The following is a 25,760-nucleotide window of genomic DNA, read 5'->3' on the forward strand; positions in this document are numbered from 1 at the left end:
ACCCCTGCTACTGTAGGTGACACTATGCCTGACCTTCCTGGTGTTGCCATTACCTCTGACAGTGTTCCACAGACAAACACCGGTGAGCTTCAGCATTTCCTTCCTGAGTAGACCCCTGAGCATCCATTCTCACATATCGAATGGCTTCTCCATAACACACGCGGAAGGCTTTGGTGAGGATTACATCCTTTATTTATTTTGGCAACTGCTAAAGTACTATGAAGTCCTCATTGCCACTGCCGGATATTCCCAAGAGCAGTCTATAGGTTTTACAGAGCCCTGTGTTAGAATATACCAAACAGACTCTCCTTGAGACATTGTGGAATATATATGAATGGGATCAACTGTGTCACCTTTGTGAGGATATAACCCAGTAGCATTGTCAAACAATGTCTCACCAGTCGCTCACACAAGTTGACTGGATCCTACCTCCATTCAAATTCTCTTCATACAGAATTTATTCTTCCCAGAAACTCCAAGAAGGAAGATATTTTTATTCTGTATTCCAGGGTCTGTAAGCTTCTCAGTCTGTAGAATTTGAGTTTTTCTTGCCATTTTTTTTCCTGATGAGCCAGTGGGACTCTTAATTGCCTAACTGTAGAGTCTCATTTTTCCTGACATTAGAATGTGAATAACTTTCTCTCCCTTCATTCCCTTGATGCTCAAAATACTTTATAGAACAAATACACAATCCGGGCTGTATCAAAGCAGGTTGTGTCTTGTTTTAATAAAGTCTTATTTGAGAAAACCCCTGGTGATGGGTTAGAGTTAGTTACTTTACAGCGTAACATGATTTGTTTTCTTAACTTCCAAGTCCCTGTAATGCATCAACTGTCTACCGCTATTAACTAAACTGTAAGTGGCTTAGGGGTGGAGCATTCCTATAATTATTTTTTCAAAGTGCCCACTAAAGGATTTTGCCTATAATGTATGTATGTGAGTGTCTGCTTAATTGGACTGGATACATCAATCAAACCAGTCAAAGCATCTTATAACCTAGCTCCTATGGGTCAGCCTCGATGATAAGTAGTAGAAACATGAAAACCTGGCACAATGATGGGGCTTTATTTAATAATGTAAATAAACAAAACAAGCACTCAGAAGCGATAACACTTAATTCTACATGGCAGCAATAGGAGGCCATAAAGAAGAGTTAGCACTGAAACATAGGCAATGTATAGAATGTCTGGGAAAAGAATACTTAGGTGAGAACATTTCAGTAGAGGAATGTAGCACATAAAAAACGCTGAGGACTCCAAGCAATCTGGTTGTCGAGGAAGTGAGGGAGCCTGTAGCTCTAGCCAGGATATAAACAAACGTAGGGAAGATGGGGATGAAGGCAGAGAATAAGCTAACTACCAAAGCACAGACCTGCTGCACGGTTACAATTGCACAAATAGGAAACCACTGGAAAATGGGAAGGCAGGCGAGGATGCTAGATCGTGGGTTGACAGTGCGCATAGAGGAAAGGGACAAAAATATCAGTTGCAAGTTATTGCAATCACAGGAGGGCAGTGGCAAGTGCCTGCCTGCAAACAGTGATGACATCTCTCGATAAGAGCTGTAACAGCAGGGTGCACCAAGGGCTAGAAGAACAAGGAAGAGTGAGAATCTGTTCTTGAAGGTTTCAGGCAAGTGTTTTCAGGAAGCTGTTGTTGAAGCGTAGGTGTTGACCAGGATGACAAGGTGACAAAATGGCCTTCTGTGGAGGAGGAGATAATCTGTGCAAAGTCACTGGAATGGAAGGGATGGTCTAGTGAGAAAACTGAAACCTAGTTTACTTCAGTGAAGTCTGCGTGTTTGTGGATTGCTCAGGAAAGGAAGCCAAAGGATCAGCAGAATTTAGGAAGAATATGATCGTGACTGCAAAGGTCTTGGATCTGCCTAGTTAGCTAGTTAGTTGTGCTATATGGAGGTCTCTCCCCATTGGTGGCAGTGCAGATGCTAGCTGAGAGCCAGGGGGGGCGTGTCTGAGGGTAAGACAGGTACTGCCTGAGTCCTAGTGTAAGATGAGAGAATGGAGGTGAAAACTTAAACATCAACAACAAAACAAAACACCTTCTATTTAAAGGGCTGGTGGTGAGAAAGTGTGTCTTGTTAGCAAACGGGGAAAGAGTTGGACCAAATGGAATTGTATGACTGGAGAAGCCATCTGATGACAATGAAGATCAGACAGGAGGCTGGGTTTGAGAAACAGGACAGGTATAGTTTGCAGTATGTAGCATTTTAAGTGCCGGAGGATGTTCTGTTGTTGGATTTGATACTGTAACTGGGATGGGTTGATCCTTAAGTGTGAGTAATGGACTCCATGTGTAACACCCAAAATTAATCTGTAAGCATTATCTTGTCTAAGGACCAGATAACTTCCTGGAATGCTGGGAGGTGCAGTTCTTTAAAAAAATAACAAAGCCTCTTAGGAAAGAACCACGGCCTATAGCTTTGCCTTCATAAGCTCCTACAGTATGGGTCTCAGAACCCTTCAGCTGGGAAATTCTATGGAACGATCCTGACCAAAGTCCATCTCTTGGTCAGTATTTAATGTTTAACAAAGCTTGCTTCACAAATGGTGGAACTGGTTTTTCTCTGATGAAGCTCAGGATTAACATATGCTGTATAGATACTAGTGTGAATAGTATCTCTACATCTTGCAAGAACCAGAGGCTACCAGCAACCTCTGCATCTCTTCTGTCTCCCAAGTCTCTCCACACTCCCTTGGGAGACATGACACACCGATGGATGGGTGTCCTGGGCCCTATACTCATTCAGTGTTTTCTGAGATCAGCAGTTCCCAGAGCTCTAACCTTTATAGCTGCTCTGTTCTGGCCATATTCTGCAGCCTCTCAAGACAGTTGCTTGGTGCTACCTTGATTGTTATTCAATGATGTGAACAATCAATGTAGAACTCTGAGCGCAGGTCCCTGATACATAATGGCCACTTTGTAAGTGTGAGCCATCACAATTAGGGCCATCTCTTTGAGACTTATTTTCCGCTTCTGCAAAGTAGTCATTGGAGCAGGCTCATAGGTACATTATGAGGAGACAAATATTTAAAATGAAACAATAGCACAATGTCCTCCATAATGGGACTTACATTGCTATCTATCCATGATAAATATTAACATAAGTAAGAAATTTCCAAGAGAACGCTACATTTTGTTGTCTTGCTTTCTCACCCTCCCACATGCATCCTGCCTCCAGGGAAAGTTCCCTCTGCTTACCGCCACTTCATCCAAAAGCAGCAGAAAATTAAGCCTTCTAGATGAGCAAAGCAAACCTTGGCATTACCATTCTCTCCAGTGGTGTCTGGGCTGAGAGCATTCTGGTGTGACAGCAACATTTGCTCACCTGTAGAACAAGGGCAAGCTCCTCCAGTGAGGGACACACCCCCCCCCAAGCCCAGGTTTACACTGTGGGAGCAAGTCAGTACAGCACCCTCTGCGGAACAGTAACGGGACTGAACTATTAGGTTTAAACAATTTCCGCCTCCCAGAGTTTTAAACTCAGTGAGGGAGGGAGAGGGGAAAATGCTCCCTTGTGGCCTTTCATAAATCTGACCCAGTCAAACTGGGCAAAATCTACACTCAGCTCACTACTAGTGACTGTGAGAGCCATCAGCTGGCCAAGTTCCCTCCTGCTTCAACTGATCATGTGCTGTCCCTAATGAGGCTTCCTTACTAAGGTCACATAGCAGAGATGCGTTCTGACCCCCGTGGGTTCTGTTTGCCGGCAGAAGGCCGGAGTCAGATGGCCAGTGCCTGGATCTTAACCACTATCTCTTGTTTGCTTTTGTCTTGCTTTCAGTGGGCTCTCCCCGAAGTCCTGTGAATAAGACCACCTTGACCCTGATCAGTGTCACCAGCTGTGTGATTGGCCTCGTGTGTTCTTCTCATGTTAGCTGCCCTCTTGTTGTCAAAATCACCCTACATGTCCCCGAGCACTTGATTGCTGATGGTGAGCTCATTCTGCCAAGGATGGAGAAGCGCTTCTTCAGTACTTGGAGGTTTTCAAGCTGGGCAAAAAATGGAGAAACCAAGGGTCACTGTGGTGGGAAGGAGGATACACGCGAAAACACAAGATAGAGGTTACGGCTACATTGTACCCAGATAATCTCAGAAATTGAGCAAATAAAAATGTTTCATCTCCAATACCCTATGCACATTCTCTGTAAATAATCTTGTATTTGTAGAGAAATGCAGAGTACAGTGGCTATACATGTGTAGATATCAGGGTCTTTTACCGTTTGAGGAAATATAAGCTAACAGAGCAGTAGACGTGTTTCAGGATGGGCCTTGCTTTGGCTCGTTTTGCCCAGAGGATAGACTGTTAACTGCATTAACTTGCCATAAACCTAGAACTCAAAAGTAATAATTTACCTTCATGCAAGGGGACCCGAACATAATAAGGGACTACCATAGCTTCTGAGAGTCCCTGAATCATTCAGGCCCACAGCATCTAATTGACTTGTTAATGTCTGTTCTCTTTGTTGCTGCAAGGCTGGAAACAGGTGGGGAGTGTTCACAGTGTTAGAGGACCTGCTATTTCATAGGAGGCAAAGACAGGCGGCGCATCCTTGGTACGTGGATCAGTGCCAGTGCCTCATGGCTGGGTCTGATGGAGCCATGCCATGGCCACCACAGAGCCACTCTGTCCCTCTATCCCTTAGGAACACTCCTGCAATATGAGATGAGGCATGGCAGGAGGCAATGATATGGCTGGAAGGAGGGTTAAGGTCCCTGGCTTCACATCAGTCAATATGACTGCAGGACCTCCATCTGCCATTCCCTTGTGCTGTGGTAGACTTAGACCGGTGGAAGTAATGATCTTAAATTAGGATGTGCCCTGCCTCTGGTGACTTGTGCCCGTGCATTGTGTGTGCTCCTGCAGACTTGCTTCTTCTCTGTCACCCTGTAGGGAGCCGCTTCATCCTGCTGGAGGGAAGCCAGCTGGATGCCAGTGACTGGCTGAATCCTGCCCAAGTAGTTCTCTTCTCCCAGCAGAACTCCAGCGGGCCCTGGGCCATGGACCTCTGTGCCCGGCGGCTCCTGGACCCTTGTGAACACCAATGTGACCCCGAAACTGGTAGGCGGGAGCACCGGGCAGCGGGTAACTGTCAGAGAGAGTGCATGCCTTTTGCAATCATTCTCTTGAGATTCAGACCATCTCTTCCAATTCCACTGTCCCTTTGTCATCTCAAGCGTGAACCATGCATGCATGGCACCATGTGGTTGAGTCACTGAGCACAAAAACATGCAATAGTCTGACAGAAGCCTGGGCAGGATCTTAACCACAGCCTTACTCTGCAAAGGCCAGTTTAGAATAACTTCCATAGTCCATTTTGTCATTCTCTAACCACTGTGACTCTCTATGAATGCAGAATTAATTCATGTTGAGTATAAAAAACAGTATAGAAGAAAATGATAATCGTCTATATTTCTGTCTCCTATTTCTGACTCTTCATGTCCTTTCTTTCTATTACTAGTCTATGCATAATTTTTTTAAAGGTTTCCTGGAAGCAAAGGAAGTCTAGTTGAGTTTTCCTGAATTTGTTTCCTTAATATTTTCTAAGACTTTCCATAATGAAAATGCTCAGCAACATTTTAATGGTCATTTGCTGTTGTGTTGTATGTCTGTGCCATAGCTCATTTAAACAGTCTCAATGCTCTGAATTTTGAAGGCTTTAGAGTTTTATTTTTATAAATATTATTAAGACAAACCTCTCAACATAGAAAACTGGGGCACATAGGAATTTGTTTTTCTTCCAATGAACTGTATAGATAGATCACTACCCAAAGGCTGTTTAAGTGTGTGACTCTGTCACACAAACAAGACTAGGGTAGTTCTGAGTGAGGCCCAGATTCAGGTAGTGTGAGATGAAGATGCTGCCTTACTCCTGGAGTATTGATCACCCAGGAGCCCAAGTCTCTGTGTCAGATAGATTTACACTTCTGAGGTAAATTTTAACTTTTGTTACCATGACAGAATATTGAACAGAAACAACTTAGAGGAGGAAGGATCTATTTTGGCTCATGGTTGAAGGAAGCACAGTCCATTCTGGCAGGGAAGGCATGGCATATAGGGTTTTATATGGTAGGAAGACGGCTTATTACATCTTTGTGGACCAGAGAGCCTAGCTGAAAGTGGAGCGAGACTAGAAGCTTTAATCCTCACCTCTACTCCTATGGCCCTACACTTGCCAGCTAACCCTCATGTCCAAAAGTGGCCTTCCAGTGCCACCAACTGGGGACCAAGTCGTTGACAAAATTTCACTTTTAAGCTATAATAAGAGGTTCATATATACTAGCCACTACAAAAAAAAAATTTTTTTTTCAGGCGCTAGAGTGCCACTGGTGAAACCCTACTGGAGAAGAAGTGTAACATTATAGAACAAAGGAAGAGGTCATGAACCAAATCCTCAAGATCTTTGTCATGTGTAACTCCTGAGACAGGCTGGGGGTGGGGTGCTTCAGAAAGTTTAGTTCACAAAGGTCTTTCTACAGATGTAGCCTAAGACATATGGTCTGTGTTTTGTTGTAATTCATTATTAAATCCCTTTGAGAAAGTGGCAGGTAACTGTGACATCTAAAGTTCATGTTCTGAGGTTTCAAACTTAGTTTTAACGTGGGCCCATCGCAGAGATTCTAGGTCCCCATATGGAAGAGAAAGTACAGCACTTTCAACATCTGATGTCTAAGACAGTGCTTGCTTGCTGTCCCTCCTACACTGTCAGGCAAACACCAAACCAAACAGATGGGCTGTGCACTATGCCCAAAAGCTAGTGTGCTTGGAAGAAATTAAAAAGAGCTCATCTCCGAGGTGGGAACTCTCCGTGTAGCAGAGCTGGTCTCTGGTACCCTCATTCTCCAGCTGGTTAGGATTAGGAGGATTTGGGACAATCTTAGCTGTTAAACTCACTTCTGAGAGCAACAAGATCTCCAGAGGATCTTACACGTTTCCTCTTGGCCTTGAAAGAATATTAAGGGCCTACAATTACATGTGGAAAGGAGAGATCTGCTGGTTTACACTTGGGAGGCCTAGACATGCTACCTTCTTACTTTACATAACATTTGGTTATCTGGGCCCGAGTTGCCCAGAGGCCCATGGCTCCTGACAAGGAGAGTTTGTGTTTAGCCTATCATGAAGTAAGAGCAAAAATAGGGTTGTTAAATGTAACATGAACTGATCAGGTATGCTGGATCCCACATGTCATTCAAGTCTTTAGCAGGTAACTTGGACTAAACATTCCTAGTAGGTGTGCCTGGGAGCTGGTTGTCTATAAGGAAGTCTCATATCTCTATCACATATCTAGCTCTAATTTCTAATCCTTCCTACAAAATACCTGTGGAAAGCCCCTCTCTTGCAAATGATTTCCCGGTATCTCTAACAACTAATGAATTTCCAACTGGAAAGTCACAAGGAATATTAAATATAAGAAGCCCAGCCCTGTAACAGAACTAAGGGACAACATCTTCATTTGGTTCGGAAGCTAAGAAACGATGCTGTGCAGCTTTTCGTTTTCATTAATGCTGGGCTGGGGTGATTGGAACCCCACCCACCTCTGTGCTGCTTTCCTCTGCACATGTGATGATGTGGTCATCCCACACGTTCATCACTAAGAAACTTTATCGCCTCCCACACGCCATCCTAGGAGCCTTTTTCTAAAGAGCCGAGTGTGGGAATTGGCTTTGAGTCAAGTCGACGTTATTTTTTGCAGTCCTCCAGCTAGCTTACTTGAAAATGTCAGAGTGTTGGGACATGTGCTTTCCCAGCCGAGCTGAGGGGTCTGCCCATATGGATGCATAGGGCTGTGCAAATGCACTTGTGTATTTTTTTCACGCAGACACACGTACCCATAAACACACAAGCACACAAACACAGATGCTCAGGCACTGCGAAGGAGCAGCCTTTGGGGCCTGGAGCACTCCTTTGGCAGCTTTCCTGAAAGTGTCCCAAAGTTAAGTGCATTTACATGTTATTTGCATGGGACTCCACAATCCAGGTGTGAGAGACAGAAACATGGACTTAACTCCACCAGGGGCCCTCATCCTCCTCCCCACAATCTGTGTGATGTTGCATGGCACAGGAAGGTTAAGTGGTGCATAGAATTGAAGTCTCTTAACAACTGGTGTCACAAAAGCAAGATTACCCTAGATTATCTGGGTGTCCCAATGCTGTGACAATACTTCTCAAAGGTAGAAGAGAAAACAGGTTAAAGTCCCAAGATGAAGGAATGATTCATCAAGCTATTGTGTACTTTAAGGATGAAGGGCAAGTCATGAACCAAGCATGCAGACAGCCTTTAAAGCAAGGAAGCAGGTTCTTACCTGTAGCCTCTAGAAAGAAGCATAGCTCTATAGAGACTTACTTTATTCTTAGCCCTATAGAACCCACATTGCTCCCCTCTGGCCCATAATGAAGTGATGTTGCTTTAGACACATGAGTTTGACATTGGCTACAAATACTCCAAAAGAAGGACAAAACAGTTAAAGGAGAGAAACCTCTTAGACTCCCTCTTCCTATACCCCCATCATAATTCTAGAGCTTCTAAAGATGTGTGGAAGCCTATGAAAGAATTGGGGCTATAGGAAACTTGCTGGTTCATTCCAGTTCCAGCCTTCCTCTCCACTTATATTCTAATTCCATGTTACCTGGGGAGGGCTGACCTCCGTGAAGGGCTGACTTCAAAGACCAGCAGAGACAAGAGCAAACCAAAACTAGCAAATGTTATAATCTTCCCAGCTTCTCAGACCTTCTGGTTACATGTGGGCATGCCTGAGAAAGGAGAGACCTTCATACCTGCCATTTGTAATCTCTCCTAAGCATTGTGATCCTCTCCTAGCAGGTATCAACTTGTGACAAGACAGTCCTAGTATCTGGCTTTGGAAAGATTTAGGATACTTGTAATTGGGTTCAGACTTGCTGATGACTTCACACAATACACTGTGGACCATCTTCTCACTGCTTTGTAATGTCAGGTGGAAAATGAGTGGGAAAATGTTTTTGGCAAAAAAAATTGTGTTAGGTGGTTTTTATCAGAAGCCCAGCATGTTATTGTCACTGTGATTTGCTTAGACAATCAAAGCTCCCTGAACAACCCTACAAAGCAGACAGTATTTTTTTTATCTCCACTTTAGAGAGATGTTGACAGACTGGCTTAACACCCTTGCTCAGTTAATAGCCCAGCTGGACTGTAAACTCAAAGTACATATCAGAATATATTGTATCAGAATACATATATCAGAGACCACATTTCTGGTTGTTTTGTAATGTTTCTTCCCATGCTGCCCTTCTGGAAGGACACCTAGATAGAATGCTTAGGGTTACTCTCTTTCCTTTTGGGTGGCTATCTAGAGAGCTTTTGTTTCTGACACAGCCTTTTGCCAACTGCTAATCTTCATGCCAACCTCACCAGACTCCCCCCACCCCCAGAGCATCTCTGGTCAAGTTGGAGAATCACAAAGCATTTAGGCTTAGGTTTAGTGCCTGCTAGATCCTGCCATAGGCTGACTTTACCTGCAATTTCTAGGGGTTACTTTTTATGGTTGTTTATTTCCACTTTGTTTTCTGATAACTGACTACCCAGTTTCATTGGCCGTTCTCTCTACTCATTCCAAGCCTTTGTTCTGACATCTGAGCAGTTGTGGAGGCCTCTGACACCTGCTTCATTTCTCAGCCTCATCAACTCTGGCCACAGCCTCCACCGCCTTTTTCAAGATACATAACTTTTCTATGTCTGCACAAAGGGAGCACAGGCATCCAAGAAAACTTAAACTTGAATGTTTTAATATCTATATAATATTTCTATCCCAGATCACTCCATGGTCAACACAACTAGGTCAAAAGTGTCAACCAGGTTTCCAAATAATTCAGCTCAAACTCTGCTTGCTCTATGCCATTGCCCGCCCCTCAGGATTTTTAACATAATTTATCAGGAGATCTCAGTTCCCATGTTACTGCTACAACCTGGATTAAATACTTATTCCAGATACTTTTCTACTACTCCATTAAATCACCCTCCTTTGGGATAATAAGCTCTAACTTGTTCCCTGTCTTCTCTTCAGAGCTCCATGGGGGTCATTCAGTCCTGGGCATGGCTCTCTTCTGCTAACTCCCAGTGATAGGGAATTACTAGGCAATTTGATGTTACCCACATTTTCTTTTTAGACAAGGCATAACCAGTCCTATTTAATAAAAGCCAACCTCTTCCTGAAACAGTGTGATAACTTAGGACTTTTGGCCTTGATTTGGGTTTACAGTCTAATAAATGTGGTGATTTCTGTCAAATCTGAAGAACCCTAGCTTCAAGGTCTTTCCTACTCCCTAGATGAGATTTGTGACTCAGGCATTCAACTGTTGGATGAGAAATGATCAAAGGTCCTGATCAGCACGCAAGGTGATCGTCCTCGAGGTGTTTGTCCTCTTGGTACCAAACAAACATACACATAGAGGTCTCTATCCCTTGCACCCTTGCAGAGGGTTTTCTTCTTTGACAGTGTGATCCACACTGCTCCAGCAGCCACTGTGACATGTTACTCTCTCCTGGCTGGGCACTTCTCTGTGGCCATGGCAAGTCTTTCTATTGGATTCCTCTGTTCACCACCACAGAGTCAGCACCTCATGTGTTCCCTGCCATCTGTCACAGCAGATGCAGAGACTGTAACACTTCAGCTTAGGAGGGCATCCAACACCCTCGTGGGGTCTTTAAAATTCACAGCTAACAGTCGGAGTCTGTGCTTACATGAAACCCCTCTTGAAGTCAAGATTTAGCAGTTGGTTTCTATAGTAACGTTCCTCATCAAGTCTGAACTCCTTGCAGTATATGTGGCCAAACTGGTTTGAGAAGGAATGAGGAAGAGGAAAGTTTGGTGGATTCCAGAAATGAGGATCTGTTGAGAGGCAGATTTTGGATATCCCCAAACTCTAGCCTGGTATGTTTGAAAATTCCTGATTCTCTGACTTAGGGCGGCATATGCTATTATATGGGGAAAAGCTTTATCTGTTGTCAGCAGTGTGTCCCCACATGGTAATGAGTGATGGAAGTGTCATGTGGAGATAATGACCATGAAGGCAATTGGAGGAGGTAAATGCACTGTACAAATGGTAGGTATTTACGTCATTAGGAAAATAGGTCTCTGCTTGAACTAGGAGTTGTTGCTGAATTTATTTTTATATGTTCTATGGTAACCAGATATCAAATGTAGAAGAAGATACTCTTCCATTGTTAATCCTTAATTCTAGACAAGGTGTCCAGCTGAGACAATTACTATTTTGTGGTTTCATTATTTTGTTTTGTTTGTTTCTCTTTTTGAGTCAGGATCTCATGTTGTCTGAGATGGCCTCAAAATCACTATGTAGCTGAGAAGGACCTTAAGCTTTTGACTTTTCTACTTCTACCTCCCCAGTGCTCAGTGGAGTTATAGGCATTCTCTGTCATGTCTAGTTTATGTGGTGTTAGGGATTGAACCCAAGATCTAGTAGACTGGACAAGCAGTGAAGTACATCCCAAAGTCTGGTTGAGACCAATCTGAGAATCCAATAGATGTACTTGACACTCCCTTATGATAGCATCCTATATTAAAGCAACCTATTCTTGTCTAATTGGCCATGAGGGCAATCAGAAGAGTACATTTTCCAAAAGGAAAGACACAGTTGAGTATTTAACCCATCAACTGGCTTTGATATCTTGGTATTGTGGGAATTGCTATTGATAAACAGGTCAAATATCTATCTGTCTGTCTGTCTGTCTATCTATCTATTTATTTTCTGTGTATGTGTGCACACATATGCAGGTGTGTTTATGTGTGTGCATGTGGAGTCTTGGGATCCACGTCAGCTATCTTCTTCTATTGCTATCTATAGATACTTTAAAATTGACACAGGGTCCCTTAATGTATCGAGAGTTCACCTCTTCTGGTAGACTGGCTGACTATTGAGTTCTTTAATCCCACCTGTCTCCACCTCAGGAGCTAGTGTTACAAACACCCACTGGCATGCCTGGCTTTTGCATGAATGCTGGGAATCCATACTCATGTTCTTATACTTGAGCTATGTTCTCAGATTAAACATTTTAATTATTTACATTTTGAACTGTATTTTGATGGTTAATAGTAATTGTTAACTTTACATAGAAGAGATAAGCCTCTGAGTATGTCTGTGGTGGCTGATTAAATGAGAATAATTGAGGCGAGAAGTCCAGTTTTATATATAACAGGTAATGTTCAGAGGGCTAGAGTCCTGAACTGGATAAAAAAGATAAATCCAGCTGAGCACTAGCACTCATTGCCCTTCATTTCTTGGTTGTAGATACAGCCATGGCACCATGATGGAAGGTAGGGATGAGCCACAATAACCCATAAATTGTTTTTGTCCGTTGCTTGCCACAACACAGGACAAGCAATTAATCCCACAGTATCTATCTAAAGCCCACTTGTTTGAGATCAACCTTACCCTTGGAGCTTCAGCTTTCTTTGGAATTCTTAAAAGCATAAAGCCTTATTCTCCATTTACTTAGTTCTGGAATGTGCTTTTAAAAATCTTATCTTTCCTTTTATCAGAAAGTGGCCATCATTTGGCAGGTCTTATCACTGACCACCTAATTTCAAGCTGTATTTCTGATATTTTACTTTAAGCTCCATGGTCATACCCAGAACCAGTGATGATAATAAATTTGGGCCTGAAGAAGGTCAGTAGGTTCCAATATAGCCTGTGATTCTAAAGTCAGAATTTGCCATACGTAAAGCAATATACTGATCTCTAATATTCTTTAGATTCTTCTAAAACTACAAAGTTACCAATTTTTGCTACGCCCACCAGTACATGGAGCTAAGTGTGGTTGAGATGGAGGTCAAGTAGCTGTTAGTTGGTATAGAGACCCTGAGAGGCAATAGCTTCTAGGTTACTCTTAAAATGTGTGATCAAAAATCTGAAACAAAAATTGCTCCACTCACACAGTACAGACTCTTCTCCTCTATTGGAGTAATTCTTTTCACTTTTATTAAGTTTTATCTTCATAAAGAGGAAATAGCATTTAAAACTGTTGTTCTATTTATATACATCTGAAGTTTCTCCTTCCTTAGGAGATAAATAGACTGGATACATATTGTCTCCTCAGGATTTGGCACCTTTGTAAATTTGTTATTTACAAATTTCAAGAAGTCACACTTCGTTATTGCACTGGTTAAAAATTAAATAACCAGCCTTTGGAAGATTGAGCAAAAGCTTTAGTGTAATGTATCACATGGCTCAGAGACAATCAGCACCAAGCAGACACATTAGGAAGCAATAGCTACAGTCTTTAGGTACTCAACAAAGTGATGGTTACAAATCCATTGGGAGACCTGGAGATTGCTTTTTAGCTGGATGAAGGCCATGTGACCCTGCCTTGGAAAGGCTGATACCCTCAAATAGGAAATCAAATATGCAATTCAGATGGTTGTGGAACCTCTCAGTATACAAAGATAAATCAAACAAAAAAAATCCCATAAAAATAATGATATAGAAGGGTAGGGAGATTCTGACAACTCAGGCTTTTAGATACTTGTTTACTAGCTTCAAAAGATAGAAATTTTCACTGGAGAAATTGGAGTTCCTAGAAAAACAGAAGGGGATTTTGCAACCTCCTTGAATTATCATGGTTGTTCATGTTGTGGCATGGTGATAGTGTCTCAAGTCACATAGTCATAGGTCCAAGTATTAAGTGTGTCATTTTTAAGAGGCTGACAATCTCATAATTTGTCTAACCTTCAGCTTTTTCTATCAGGACACTATAGTAGCAATACCTAGGTTTGAGATTCTAGAAGTACTTTATAAGTACAGATGTCAAACATTTGCCATCACTTGTCAATTGTCCTACAGTACCTTAGAATTGAGAAAAATGAACATAAAGTGTCTTTTTCCTCAAAGACTCACGGGTCTTTGTGCTTACAGAGCGCACACCTTAGTTCCTTTGCAGATGGTAGGAGGTACCTCAATGAATAAAATCATCTTGCATTGGAAAATGGGGCAATTCATTCATGAGGGCAGTGGAGAGGGGCATTGGGATACAAGGGGATTATGTGTGTCATTTATATTATTATTGAAGTCTGGGTTTAATCTGATCATTTCATATCAACTTACTCAATTACTGATATGGTAGTTGATCTACTTGTGTTTCTCTCTTCCTCCTACGCTGATCCTAAGGGGAATGTCTGTGCTATGAAGGCTACATGAAGGATCCTGTCCACAAGCACCTTTGCATTCGAAATGAATGGGGGACCAACCAGGGGTAAGTGAGATAAGTTTGCAGTTTCCCACATGACTGCTTTCTCAGAGGGACATCATGGGAGCAACTGTGCACAAAGACGCAGAACTAATGGGTGATTGTATTCTGAACAGTCCGTAGTAAAAGTGTCACCATGCCTTTCCCTAGTCATGCCATGCCAGTGATGTCCATGCCACCTCTCCTCCATTTACGAGTCAGGAAGTGATGCCTCTGACTTGTAGGTCTGCAGCCTCCAGCTGGGATCTGAAAATGAATCTGCCTTTCTCTTCTTTTCTACTCCACCTCCATCCATGAGAATTCCTCAGGCAGAACTTGGCTGCCTGAGACATGTGAAGCCACACAGACTTGCACTGCAGTAGCTCTCGGAGCTTGATGAGTCCTTCAAGTGACTGACAGGAGTCAAAAAAACTCAAACAAACAAAAAACAAAACAACAAACAAACAAAAACGTTCCCAGTGTACTGTCAGCAGGGGCAACATACAAGACTCAGGAAGTGCTTGGCACTGAGGAAGAGCATTTGTACCGGATCCCCAGTTACCATTTCTCCGTATGACTTTTATTTGTCCACAATTATATGTGACTTCAGAAAAGTAGCTAATTTATCTATTCCTTTTTTTTTAACATTTTTGAATGTTTGTACTGCAATAAAACATATGTAACATAAATTTCCTCTATTGTTCAATGAAATTAAGTAAACTATATTCCCAGGGAGTCATCACCACTGTATGTCTTCTGTTGTGATGATTTCTAAAAGCAATTTTTGTGTATTGTTTTGAATTCTGAGAGCTTTCTTTCTGCATTAGGCAAATTGAGAGAGCATTCGATAAATGCTAACTAATAATAGCAATCAATGGGATAGGGGAAATTAGGAGGAAATCAAGGCAAAAACATGTGGGTAAGTGATTGATTGGACTGCAAATTAGATCTGTGCTGGCAGTCTGACATGAAAAAACCAACAAACAATTGAACAAACAAAATAATGTCATTTCTGACATTGCCCTAGAAATTCTCACTCCTGGGTCAATGATCAGCCCCCTATACATGATCCTGATGAGACCAAACCTAGAATATTGAGTGCAGCTCTGGACTCTCAAAGCAATAAATATCGTGACAAATGGGTGAGAGTTTGGAGAAGAGCAATAAAAATGATTGAGGAGCCCAAGGGAGTGATTTATGATAAGGGGCTATAAGAACTCAACTCTGATGACTTAGCCAGCCGATGACTAGTCAAGGTATGATAGATGCCCATTGCTGTGGAAGAGGGCAAATGTTCTAGAACCCAGTTGAAGTTAAGGGATAAGGACAAGAGTAAATGAAGTCAGGAAAAGGAAATCTGGATCACAGGTCAGTCAGAAAAGTTAGGGAAGTCCAAGTGCCAGGAGATTTTTGTGTTAGTGAGAATGAAGAATGCCTTGGTTTTTATGGAATGTGAGCTTATGTCAAGTAGGCAGTGCATAAATTTTAAAGGAAAGTATTTAGAGAAGAGAGTAGAGTACTGGCTAACAGATGTTATCAAGTTAGGTATTATATGAATATAGAACAGCACACACTGGTTAAATTCTGTGTTTTCCCCTGACTGTCACTCCTGTTGAGTTGTTCATACAGTGGCTGTGGAGCCAGCCCTTCTGCTTATGTGTTGGCTGAGAATCTTAGCTGACCATGATTCTTACTGCGTTAAATGTTGTAAAAGGTGATGGATAACCACCTCTCTATCTCATAGCCTGCAATCTTGCCGCTGAAGAAAACAACTACAAGATATCATTTCACGTTTGCTCTAAATGATCCACCCTGGCCTCTGCCTGTGATTGGATTTGGTGGTTAATCACTCAAACTTCCACATCCCTAGCCTTGTAGACATATTGTGTGAGGATGGGCCTGACTTCACTTGGTAATAGCAAAGCCTTTGTTATTCCCTATGGCTGTATGTAGAGACAGTTTTAGGATGCAGACAAGAGCCTCAGGGGGAAATGGTAGAGGTGCCAGCACTGCTGTCCTTAGGAACAAAATAGACAAAAGCACCGAGCTACAGACTGACAAGAACATTAGCCCCAGGAAATAGACAAAGACACCTAATCTGTCATCTCCATCTCTAATTTCCATTATTCTATGATCGTCACTGTCTATGAGGTCTCCTTATGGACAATAATAAAATTATAGAACAACTATTAGCAGGATGGACAGGAGTGAGTATCTTGAGGACATTGGAACAGGAGTGATAAGCAGCTTGAATTTATATTTATAATACAACGCCAGACAAATGGATTTAGTTTTCCTCCTGAAATGAAACCGTAAGTGAAAAGTAGAACATGCTATACATTGTGATTTAAGTCAGGGTACTAAACTAATGTAATGTTTCTTTAGATGATTTTCCCCAAATTAATCGAAATTGGTTTGAATGTAAGGACTATCATTTGAACTGAGAACTGCCTGACAGATTTCTAAATGATGATACATATTAGAGTGTTATGGGAAAATCAATGGTAAGTCTGATTTTCCTGGAATTTTCATTTAATGTTCTAGAAGGTGAAGGTGAACAGCCCACAGAAGGAGTACTTATGTTTTCTTCTTAACATTCTGATGGGGCATACATTAAGGCTGTAGTAGGTTTATTCTAGACAGAAAACCCAAATCCATGTCCACTAATGGTTGAAGTTATTTGTGAGAAATTAAGGTTGATAAGCAAGGGAAAGGTGGCAAAAAAAAGTATTTGTGATTTTTAGAGAAAAAAGAAAATTAATCAAGGATGTTCATACAAAAAGTTACCAATAGATGCTTCTATGAGGAAGATGAGTTAGATCTGAAGCACTATGCAGCTGCTACCTGCTCTGGCTCATATAGTCCTGTAAAGAGAGAGAGAGAGAGAGAGAGAGAGAGAGAGAGAGAGAGAGAGAGAGAGAGAGAGAGAGAGAGAGAGAGAATGTGTGTTTTGTGTGTAATTATGTTTGAGTGTATGTAAATATGTTCTATCTGTATGATTGTGCAGTGTGTGAATGTGTGTATCTGAGTATGAGTGTATATAGCGCTGTATGATTGTAGTGTGTGAGTATATGTAAATATGTAGTGATTGTATGATTGTACAGTGTGTGTATGTGTGAGCATGAATGCATGTAATTTGTACAGTATGTGAGTGTGTGTAGGAATGAGCCAGTTTGTTTAAAGAATGGCTCTCACTCTTATGTTCTATCACCCACACTTCAATTCATTTATGTTTTTAGTCAATGTTCATCCCATTACTTTTTAGGTGAAGATCATGTGTGGTTGCTCTGCCTAAAAGTAAGGTGGAGTTTCTGTTCTGGGATAACTAACAGTCCACATAGGAAAATAGGCATGTAATGAACCATTAGAAATAGCTCTAAGGCCTACCAGGAGAAAGACTTTGATCAAAGGTCAATGAGAGCAGAGTTAAGTGGTGACTTAGATGAGACTGAAGAACTATAATAGAGTTTCATGGAAAAGCCAGGTTTTTTAATTGTTCTATTTAATAAGTAGAGACATGAGGAGCATGGGTTTACAGAAATGGTAGATAAGTAGTTCAATTTAATTTAAAAGTCTCTTCCACATGGCCAGGAGAAAAAGCTAAAATACGTAAAGTTAACACAGCAGGTAAAAGTAGACAAATAGAAGAGAATGACTGAGAATTAGAGAGCTTATGTCTAAAGTCTATTAAATATTTATATTACCATAATTCTGGTACCTCCGTCCTGCCAGAAATGCCCAGGAGAAAGCAAGCAGTTTGAGACATTTGTATACTGATCTACATGGTAAAGCCAGCTGCTCCAACTTGCACAGTTGCAGGGGTCCAAGTGGAAGATTATAAAATAGTAGAATTTATTGCGTAAGAATAATATTTCTAATAAAGATAAAATTAGTTTCATGAGTACTTAAGGAAAGTCATGGATAATAGATTTTTAATAGGTCATTCAAACAGCATGAGATGTTTGAAGATACATCCTTGATCTTTGATGCTGGCAACAAAATCAAGCCCCCCTGGTCAGGATGCTCCACATCATTTAATTGCCAGGGAGCAAACCCAGGACTGAAGCTTCCAAACCAGTGCCATTGTTGCTGTGTCTTTTGTCTTCCCTGTGTGATGTTTCCAGGTAATTTTTTGCCCTACCATCACTGTGGCTTCATGTCCTGAGCCTGTTGGAGGCTGCATTTTATATTTGTTTGCTAGGACAGCAAAGACAAATTGAAAATGTTCACAGATGAGAAATGAAAACAGTAAATGAGGGTGGAAGAAGCAAGAGAGATTTGATTTACATGAGAATATCAGAGAAGAAAAGAGACACCCAAATTTATTTAGATACTTCAGAGTTATTAAGAAAGGCCATAATAATGGCTTTTTGTTAAATTAAAAGTGTACTCAAGGACCTCTAGATGCATCTTTCAGAATACCACAATTAGATTAAATTCATGCTTTTGGAGATTCCTGGTAAATAATAGTCTGATTACTTATTCTGGCATCTCAGCTGCAGAGGACAACACCAAGGAGATTCTCCAATAGAGAAATATAAAATATCACTGGGTTTCAATGCTGAAGGATAAAGACAGAGTGATAACTCATGAGATGGGGAGAGACCTGCTGAGAGAAATAAGCAGGTGTTCTTCCAAGGATTTAAAAGCTGTTGTCAGAAATGACCCTGCTCACAGGACATCTCCTCTTCTCATGGCTGCCCAGGGAGATGACAGTGCAGCATGTAGTTCCTACTACTCTGACTCAAGTTCTGGGTAGACCAAGCTACCAGCACCATCCAGTTTCCCTCAGATCTGAGGATAAAAGACACATAGATGTATGCACATAGATGTACAAACATACATACATGCATACATACATACATACATACATACATACATACATACATACATGTATGCACATAGAGGTACCTGCATGCGCGCGCGCACACAAGCTTATTTTTATATGCTTTTGCTCAATGGCCAAACTCTTCTAAGCCTTCCTCAGTCATCATGCTCTTCTTTTAACTCCCAGCTCAGCACCATAAATCTGCCTTCAGTTCAGTTGTTCTCTAATCTCTCTCCTGCTACTCCAGGCTCAGTTGAGAAAGCAGCTGATGGCCACTCTGCCAGAGATCTCACATGGCTGATGGCTTTTTTTCCCTCTAAAACATGGTATAATCCTTTTTAACTTTCATGTGCTAGCTTGCCTGTGGGAAAACTCAAAGTCCTGCTTATCCTGTCCAGCTCATTGGCCACTAGCATCTTTATTGATTGATCAAGAACCAATTGGGGAACAGGACCTTTAGTGTTCACATGGAGATTCACTATCAAAATGTCAGAACCACCCGCTACATGACACCTTTTAGAGGACAACCTCAGATACTGACTCCCTTACTTATACATGGTCCACACTATCCTAAGATGGTCTTTTGCTTATACTTCTGTTCCTGCAACTTCTTCATTCTTATTATCCAGTAGGTTCTGCTTAGGGAGGGAATACAATATGATAAAGATTAATGTCTTCATATAAACCCACAAAATCCAGTGTGTGTTTGTGTGTGTGTGTGTGTGTGTGTGTGTGTGTGTGTGTGTGCACTTGTCTTGTATGGGTATACTGCATATGAATATACACATGTTTGTCCATGGAGATTTAGGCCAAAGATTAAGACTAGGTGTCTTTCTCCTGGCAGTGGTGGGGCATGCCTTTAATCCCAGCACTTGGAAGGCACAGACAGGATTTCTGAATTCGAGGCCAGCCTGGTCTACAGAGTGAGTTCCAGGACAGCCAGGGCTATACAGAGAAACCCTGTTTCGGAAAAACAAAAAACAAACAAACAAACAAAAAAAAACAAACCAAAACCAAAACAACAACAACAACAACAACAACAAAAAAGGACTAGGTGTCATTCATAATTGCCTTTCCACATTATTGGTTGATATAGGATCTCTAGCTGGAGATGGAACTCACCAACTGGCTGGCCAGCAAACCCAACAGATTCACCTGTCTCCACTTCCCAAAACTGGGATTACTGATGTGCCCCTTAAGCCCAACCTTCTATGTAAGTTCTGGGGAGCTGAACCAGGTGCTTATGCTACTAGTGTGTCATCTAAAGAGGTAAAACACCTCTTCACAGCTGTGCTAGAGGCCATTTTGTGTCTCCAGTTCCATGCTGGATTTGGAGCTCAGTATGAACTTCATTGACCATCTATGAAACTCTTTAGGAATGACACTAGGTAGAGTTACAGTCCTTGGTAACACAATACTTCCTGAATTTGGAGAACCACTTTCTAGCTCACAACCTGGTCTTTTTTTACCCTACTGCTTTGCTTATTTCTATGTCACCAAGGCCAGTCCCCTTCCCCCAACCCTTCAGATAAAACACCCAGCAAAGCCACCAGCTGGTGCCTTATCTTTTGTGCCTCTTCCTCTGCCCTCCAGCCCAGACCTCACTGTCTGTGCCCAGTTCCTGTCACTGCCATGCCATTCCCAAATGGGATTATCTTCCCATTAGCTCCTCAATCCCATCTCTAATCGTTGTCACTAATACCTAACAAAGGTTTCAATGAATTTATTTGCCAGTTTATTTGTTTTTCTTTTTCTCCCTTCCCTTCTGTTTTTGTTTGGCTTTGTTTTATCACTTACTTCTGTCTCCCCCTCTTCCTTCAGGAGTCAAAAGCAATGTTGCTGACATGTTCCTTTTTCAGTTCAGGGTTAGAATAGTCGAAGGGAGCTCTTGGAATGAAGCCTAAATTTCCTGATCCTTCTCTGCAGAAGCTGTCTGTAACCTGATTCCACTGGAAATCAATCCACAAGACACCCCTCCACCCTGAATAAGCAAGCCAGAACTTGAAAGTGACCCACAATTGCTTGGATTTTCTCTAAGGTTAAGCAGGACTCATTCCCTGGCCACAGGATGGTTTGGAAAACTCTGGACCTCACTCTTAGGGATTTTTTTCAAGTGAAATACTGTTTTATTTGACCATTTTTAGATGAAAACTGTATGGCCAGTCACCTAAGTCTAGAAGATAGACTAACCTTGACTATGCTTTCCAAGGCTTGATTCCTCTGGGACAAACTATGTGTGTCTAATCTGTACAACAGCCCTTGTTGAGCTAGCCCTGACTCTCAAGTAATTTTGGATAAAGCCTTTGGCTGCCTTCTTAGAAGCAAGACTTAAAACCATCTTGGCCACTTGTGGTTGTGCTAAAAGCAAGCTTTGCCTTAGTAAGAAGCCCCTGCATGCCAGTGCAGTCTGGACCAATTACTCATACATCCCATTTCTGACTTTGTCATTTGATGATTTCAATTTCATTGGTCCTGGAGAGGGCCGATTGAATCTGTAGAATATTAGTTATTGTTTTGGCTTGGTTTTTAATAGGAATGTGGAGGGGTGTGTGTGTGTGTGTGTGTGTGTGTGTGTGTGTGTGTGTAAATATGGGTGCACATGCATTAGCATGTAGAGACCAGAGGACAACCTTGGGTGTCATCCTTATGGTCCACCTCTTTGAAGCAGTATCTCTCATTGGCCTAGAGCACTCCAATTAGGCTAGATTGACTGACAAGAAAACTTCAGGGATGTTCTGGTCTCTGTTCTCCCAGTACTGGAATTAAAAGCATGAGCTATCAGAGCTAACATTTTCATGTGGGTTCTGGGACTTAAACTTAGACCCTCATACTTGCACTATGAAGATTTATTGACTGAGTTGTCTGTTCAGCTTCTTCTGGGTATGTACTTAAAATACTGTCTCTCAAATGACAGTAAAACACAGTCAAACTTAAGAAAATGTCAGAAGCAAATACCTTCCAGACCTGTGGTAAATGGGGGCGTCTTCATATCAGTATTCCACCCCTCCCAGAGAAAATAAGAGTGGGTCTGTAGAGTAGTGAGTAAAATGTTATTTTTATTTTACTGATTGGGAAGTGGAGAGTCTCAAAGGTCACATAATTGGTGGCCAGGCTGTACAGTAACAACTGACTATTGGAGATAAATCAATTGGATGAATATTTAAGAGAGAGGAATGGAAAGTGTGTGATAATCTGAGAGTTGGTTATTAGCTCTAGGTGGGTGGCAGGCTTGCTTGTCTTCATTTCCCCCTCTCAGGGCAAGTAAACCCATCTCTATCACAGGATGCCCCCATTTGAGTGACAGGTGTCCACCTACAGTGCTGCCCAGCCTCCACAGGAGAGGTAACACTCTAACACACGGCTCTCTCTGCCTAGTCCAGTCAAGGCACCGTGAGACTTATTTTAAACAGTGCCGGAGGTGGGAATACTCATATTTCCTCCAACATGACCACCAGGGTGAAAAAAAAAATCAACCTCAATTTACCCTCCCATCTGCTCAAGAATGGAAGATAAATTGTTTCAATTTTATAGAAATGAATGTTTTATGTCTTGCCTATGCTTTCCAGAGAGTGTCCTGAATTCATATATTCTATTGAATGCATGGATGTTTTCCACTAAAATTGTTCTCTGAGCCCTCAGTTTCGTTGGGTTCCAGTTTGAAAATATTAGGCTGGTGACTGCTATGATTTTTCTTCCCTTTAGAGATCTGAGCTATTTATCTTTTTTTTTTTAATCAATAGAAAAAGAATTCACTCATTATCTTATGTTTGCAAAAAATATCATTACCATTTGCCACTTGTGTGTATTTCCTTCCAATTCTCTTTCCTGTGCATTGAAAGTTCTCCCCACTACCTACCACCTTCATCCATTTGCATATAGTTTATTTGTTCTTGAAGTTTAACAATGAGTATGTCTAACCTTTATAGTCATGAAAAGCAGGAAAGATACAAAACAGATCATTACAACTATCCTCGAAGTGCATTATTTTTCTCAAAATTTTCCTTAAGGAAATTAGTCTTTATATCTTATGGAAAACTCTCAATTTTATAACCTATTATAGTGAGCTAGGAGAAGAAAGTGGTTTTTAAGTCTAGTATTCAGGTCAAGTCTTCAGTACACACTTCTGTAAGCCAGGGTAATAAAAAAGCTATTTGAACAAGAAGTAATGGTATACACATTTACTGTGCAACATCAGTGTTCGAAAATACTGAACAATTCTTCATGCAGTGCTAATTAATTCTTGTCATTTATTGCATGGAAGACTAAATACCATGCTCAATAGTTTTCTTTTTTTAAGTGTATCACCATAAGAGTCTGGAGACATGGTTTAGAGGGGGAAGAACTCTCTGAGCAAGCACAAGGATCTGAGTTTAAGTCCCAGCACAGAACCCACAACTAACCTGGGTATGACCATGTGTTCCTGGAACTGTGGAGGATACAATGAGGTGAATCCTTGGGGTGTGCTGGCTGTCATACTACTTCCAGATTCAGTAGAAGACTTATATCAAATGAATAAGACAGAAAATGACAGAAAAGACACCAGTATCATTCTCTGGTACCCATAAGCACTTGAATACATTCTGTATATGCATTACACATACACTCACACATACCTTCCCCCAAATAGAAATCAATAAATAAAATCTGTGTCTGTCTGTGTCTGTCTCTGTGTGTGTGTGTCTGTGTGATGCCTTAATAAAAATCCTACAAACTGGATGTTTTTTTAAAAGATGGGCAATTAGTGATATTTATACCACCTACAATTTCTGGGAAAGCAATTTCCATAAGAATAATCTTATGGTTTATTTTTCCCAGACAAGTAGTTTAGATCCTTTTTCAATCACTCATGTTATAATTATTTTCCTTAGCTTTAAATGTGTTATATGTATATATGTAAAAATTAAAAAGTAAACATTTTGTCGCTGCATATCTCATTTTGAATCTTTTGTTTCCCTTCATATAATAAAAGAAATTCATACAGCAGGAAAAAAATCTATGAAGAAAAAAATAACAGTGAAAAAAAAAAAGAATCCAGGTTGCCTAAAATTTCATCCTCTAATGTACACACACACACACATACACACACACACACACAGACGCACATGCATGCGTGTGCACACACACACATAGAGAGAGAGAGATACAAACATACACATTATACATACCATATGCACACATATACATACACACACCACTTACATAACACACACTACACATAACAAACACAACACACACTATACAACACACATACACCACATACCACACATGCATACATGTGTGTGTGTGCGGGTGTGCGTGTATACACATGCACAAACACTAAAAAGTTTATATTATTATTTGAGACTCAGTGGTACATCCATCAGTATCACAGAGGCCTGACCCCTGACCACTAATGCTGGCATCCAGGTGGTTTCCATTATACCATAGTGGAGTTCACCAACTGGAATCACCTTTTCCTTTCCCAGGGGCCTCCTTTCCACCTAGTTTATTAACCTTTCCACAGGGTTTCCCCACACTGAGGTTCGCATGACGGCTTGAGGAGGTACAGCCAATGCCAAGCCTGCCACTCATGCTTGGGTTTTGGATTTAAGACCTTCGTATTCTGCAGTCCCTAGAGTTCTGTTGTAGAGGACTGTGAAATGAGGCTACAAACAGCTACACAAGCTCTGAGGTTGCATTAGGCCAATTAGCTCTAGAGATGCAAGTCTCCCACCGGGCTTCCCAGATGCTGGTTCTCAGCATGGAGTCTGTCCATACATGCTGATGTACAGCAGGGCCTCTATTCTTTATAATCATGTGAGAACACTGGCTTTAAGTGGAATCAGGGTTTACTACTGTGAGATGGTCACCAGAGGGAACATAGTCTGGGAAATGCTGACCTAGAGTTGACTTGACATTACAAGTGAATCATAACTCTTCACATGCCTGTTATTAAATCATTCCTTGTCCTCTGCCTCTTGGGCAAGAGTGTAACATGTGTGATAATAATATTCATGGTAACAAAGTGGCTTTTATAAGGACCTTGCAACCACCCATCTAAGTACTTGCATTCATGACTTTTCTTGGTATGGTGGCAAAATATCTAACAAAAGCAACTTCAGAATGAGTTTATTGTGGCTCACTGTTGGAAGGTACAGTCAAAGTGGGGAAGGTTAGAGCAAAGGTAGCCACTCCCATTATACCCACAGTTGGAAAGAAGAGAGAGACTACTACTAGTACTCAGCTAGCTTCCTCCTTTTTTATGTTTCCTGGGACCTCAGCCTAAGGGATGGTCCCACCCCAGTCAATATGGTCTTCTTAACTCAGTTACCTAGGTCCTGAATATCCCTCAAATATATGTTCATCCCCTGGGTCTTTCTAAATCACCTGAAGTTGACCATTGATTTTACTAACACACCGCTAGATGAGATTTAATTCTCACTTCAAAACTTTAAGGGAAGAGTTTTGTCCACATTTTATAGGCAAAAATATAAAATCATAATAGTCGCTACAGAAGATTCTCTTTGGTCAAACATTTCAAGGGCAGTTGTTCCCAAGAGACTCAAGATGGAAACAGACAAGGCTGAAATTTAGCTTTAGATTTCCAAGGACAGAGATTTCAGGAGCTGAGGTTAGAGTCAAAGAGTAGGTATGTGTTCGGAGTTGAGAATCTCTCAGAATGACATAGCATCCTAGGGAGGGTAATAAGTCACTAGAGGG

General features: G+C 41.4%; 1 protein-coding gene across 1 annotated transcript in view; it reads left to right on the plus strand.

The window, feature by feature from the left end:
* The window catches only part of Astn1 (astrotactin 1), a 317,026-nt gene that overhangs the window by 153,223 nt on the left and 138,043 nt on the right, over positions 1-25,760 (plus strand). The window contains exons 6-8 of the mRNA XM_052200999.1: positions 3,802-3,951; positions 4,912-5,079; positions 14,176-14,260. Coding sequence (XP_052056959.1) covers positions 3,802-3,951; positions 4,912-5,079; positions 14,176-14,260 — 403 coding nt within the window. The remainder of the gene's footprint in view (positions 1-3,801; positions 3,952-4,911; positions 5,080-14,175; positions 14,261-25,760) is intronic.

Source organism: Apodemus sylvaticus, chromosome 12 (assembly GCF_947179515.1).
Source record: "Apodemus sylvaticus chromosome 12, mApoSyl1.1, whole genome shotgun sequence".
Lineage (NCBI taxonomy): Eukaryota > Metazoa > Chordata > Mammalia > Rodentia > Muridae > Apodemus > Apodemus sylvaticus.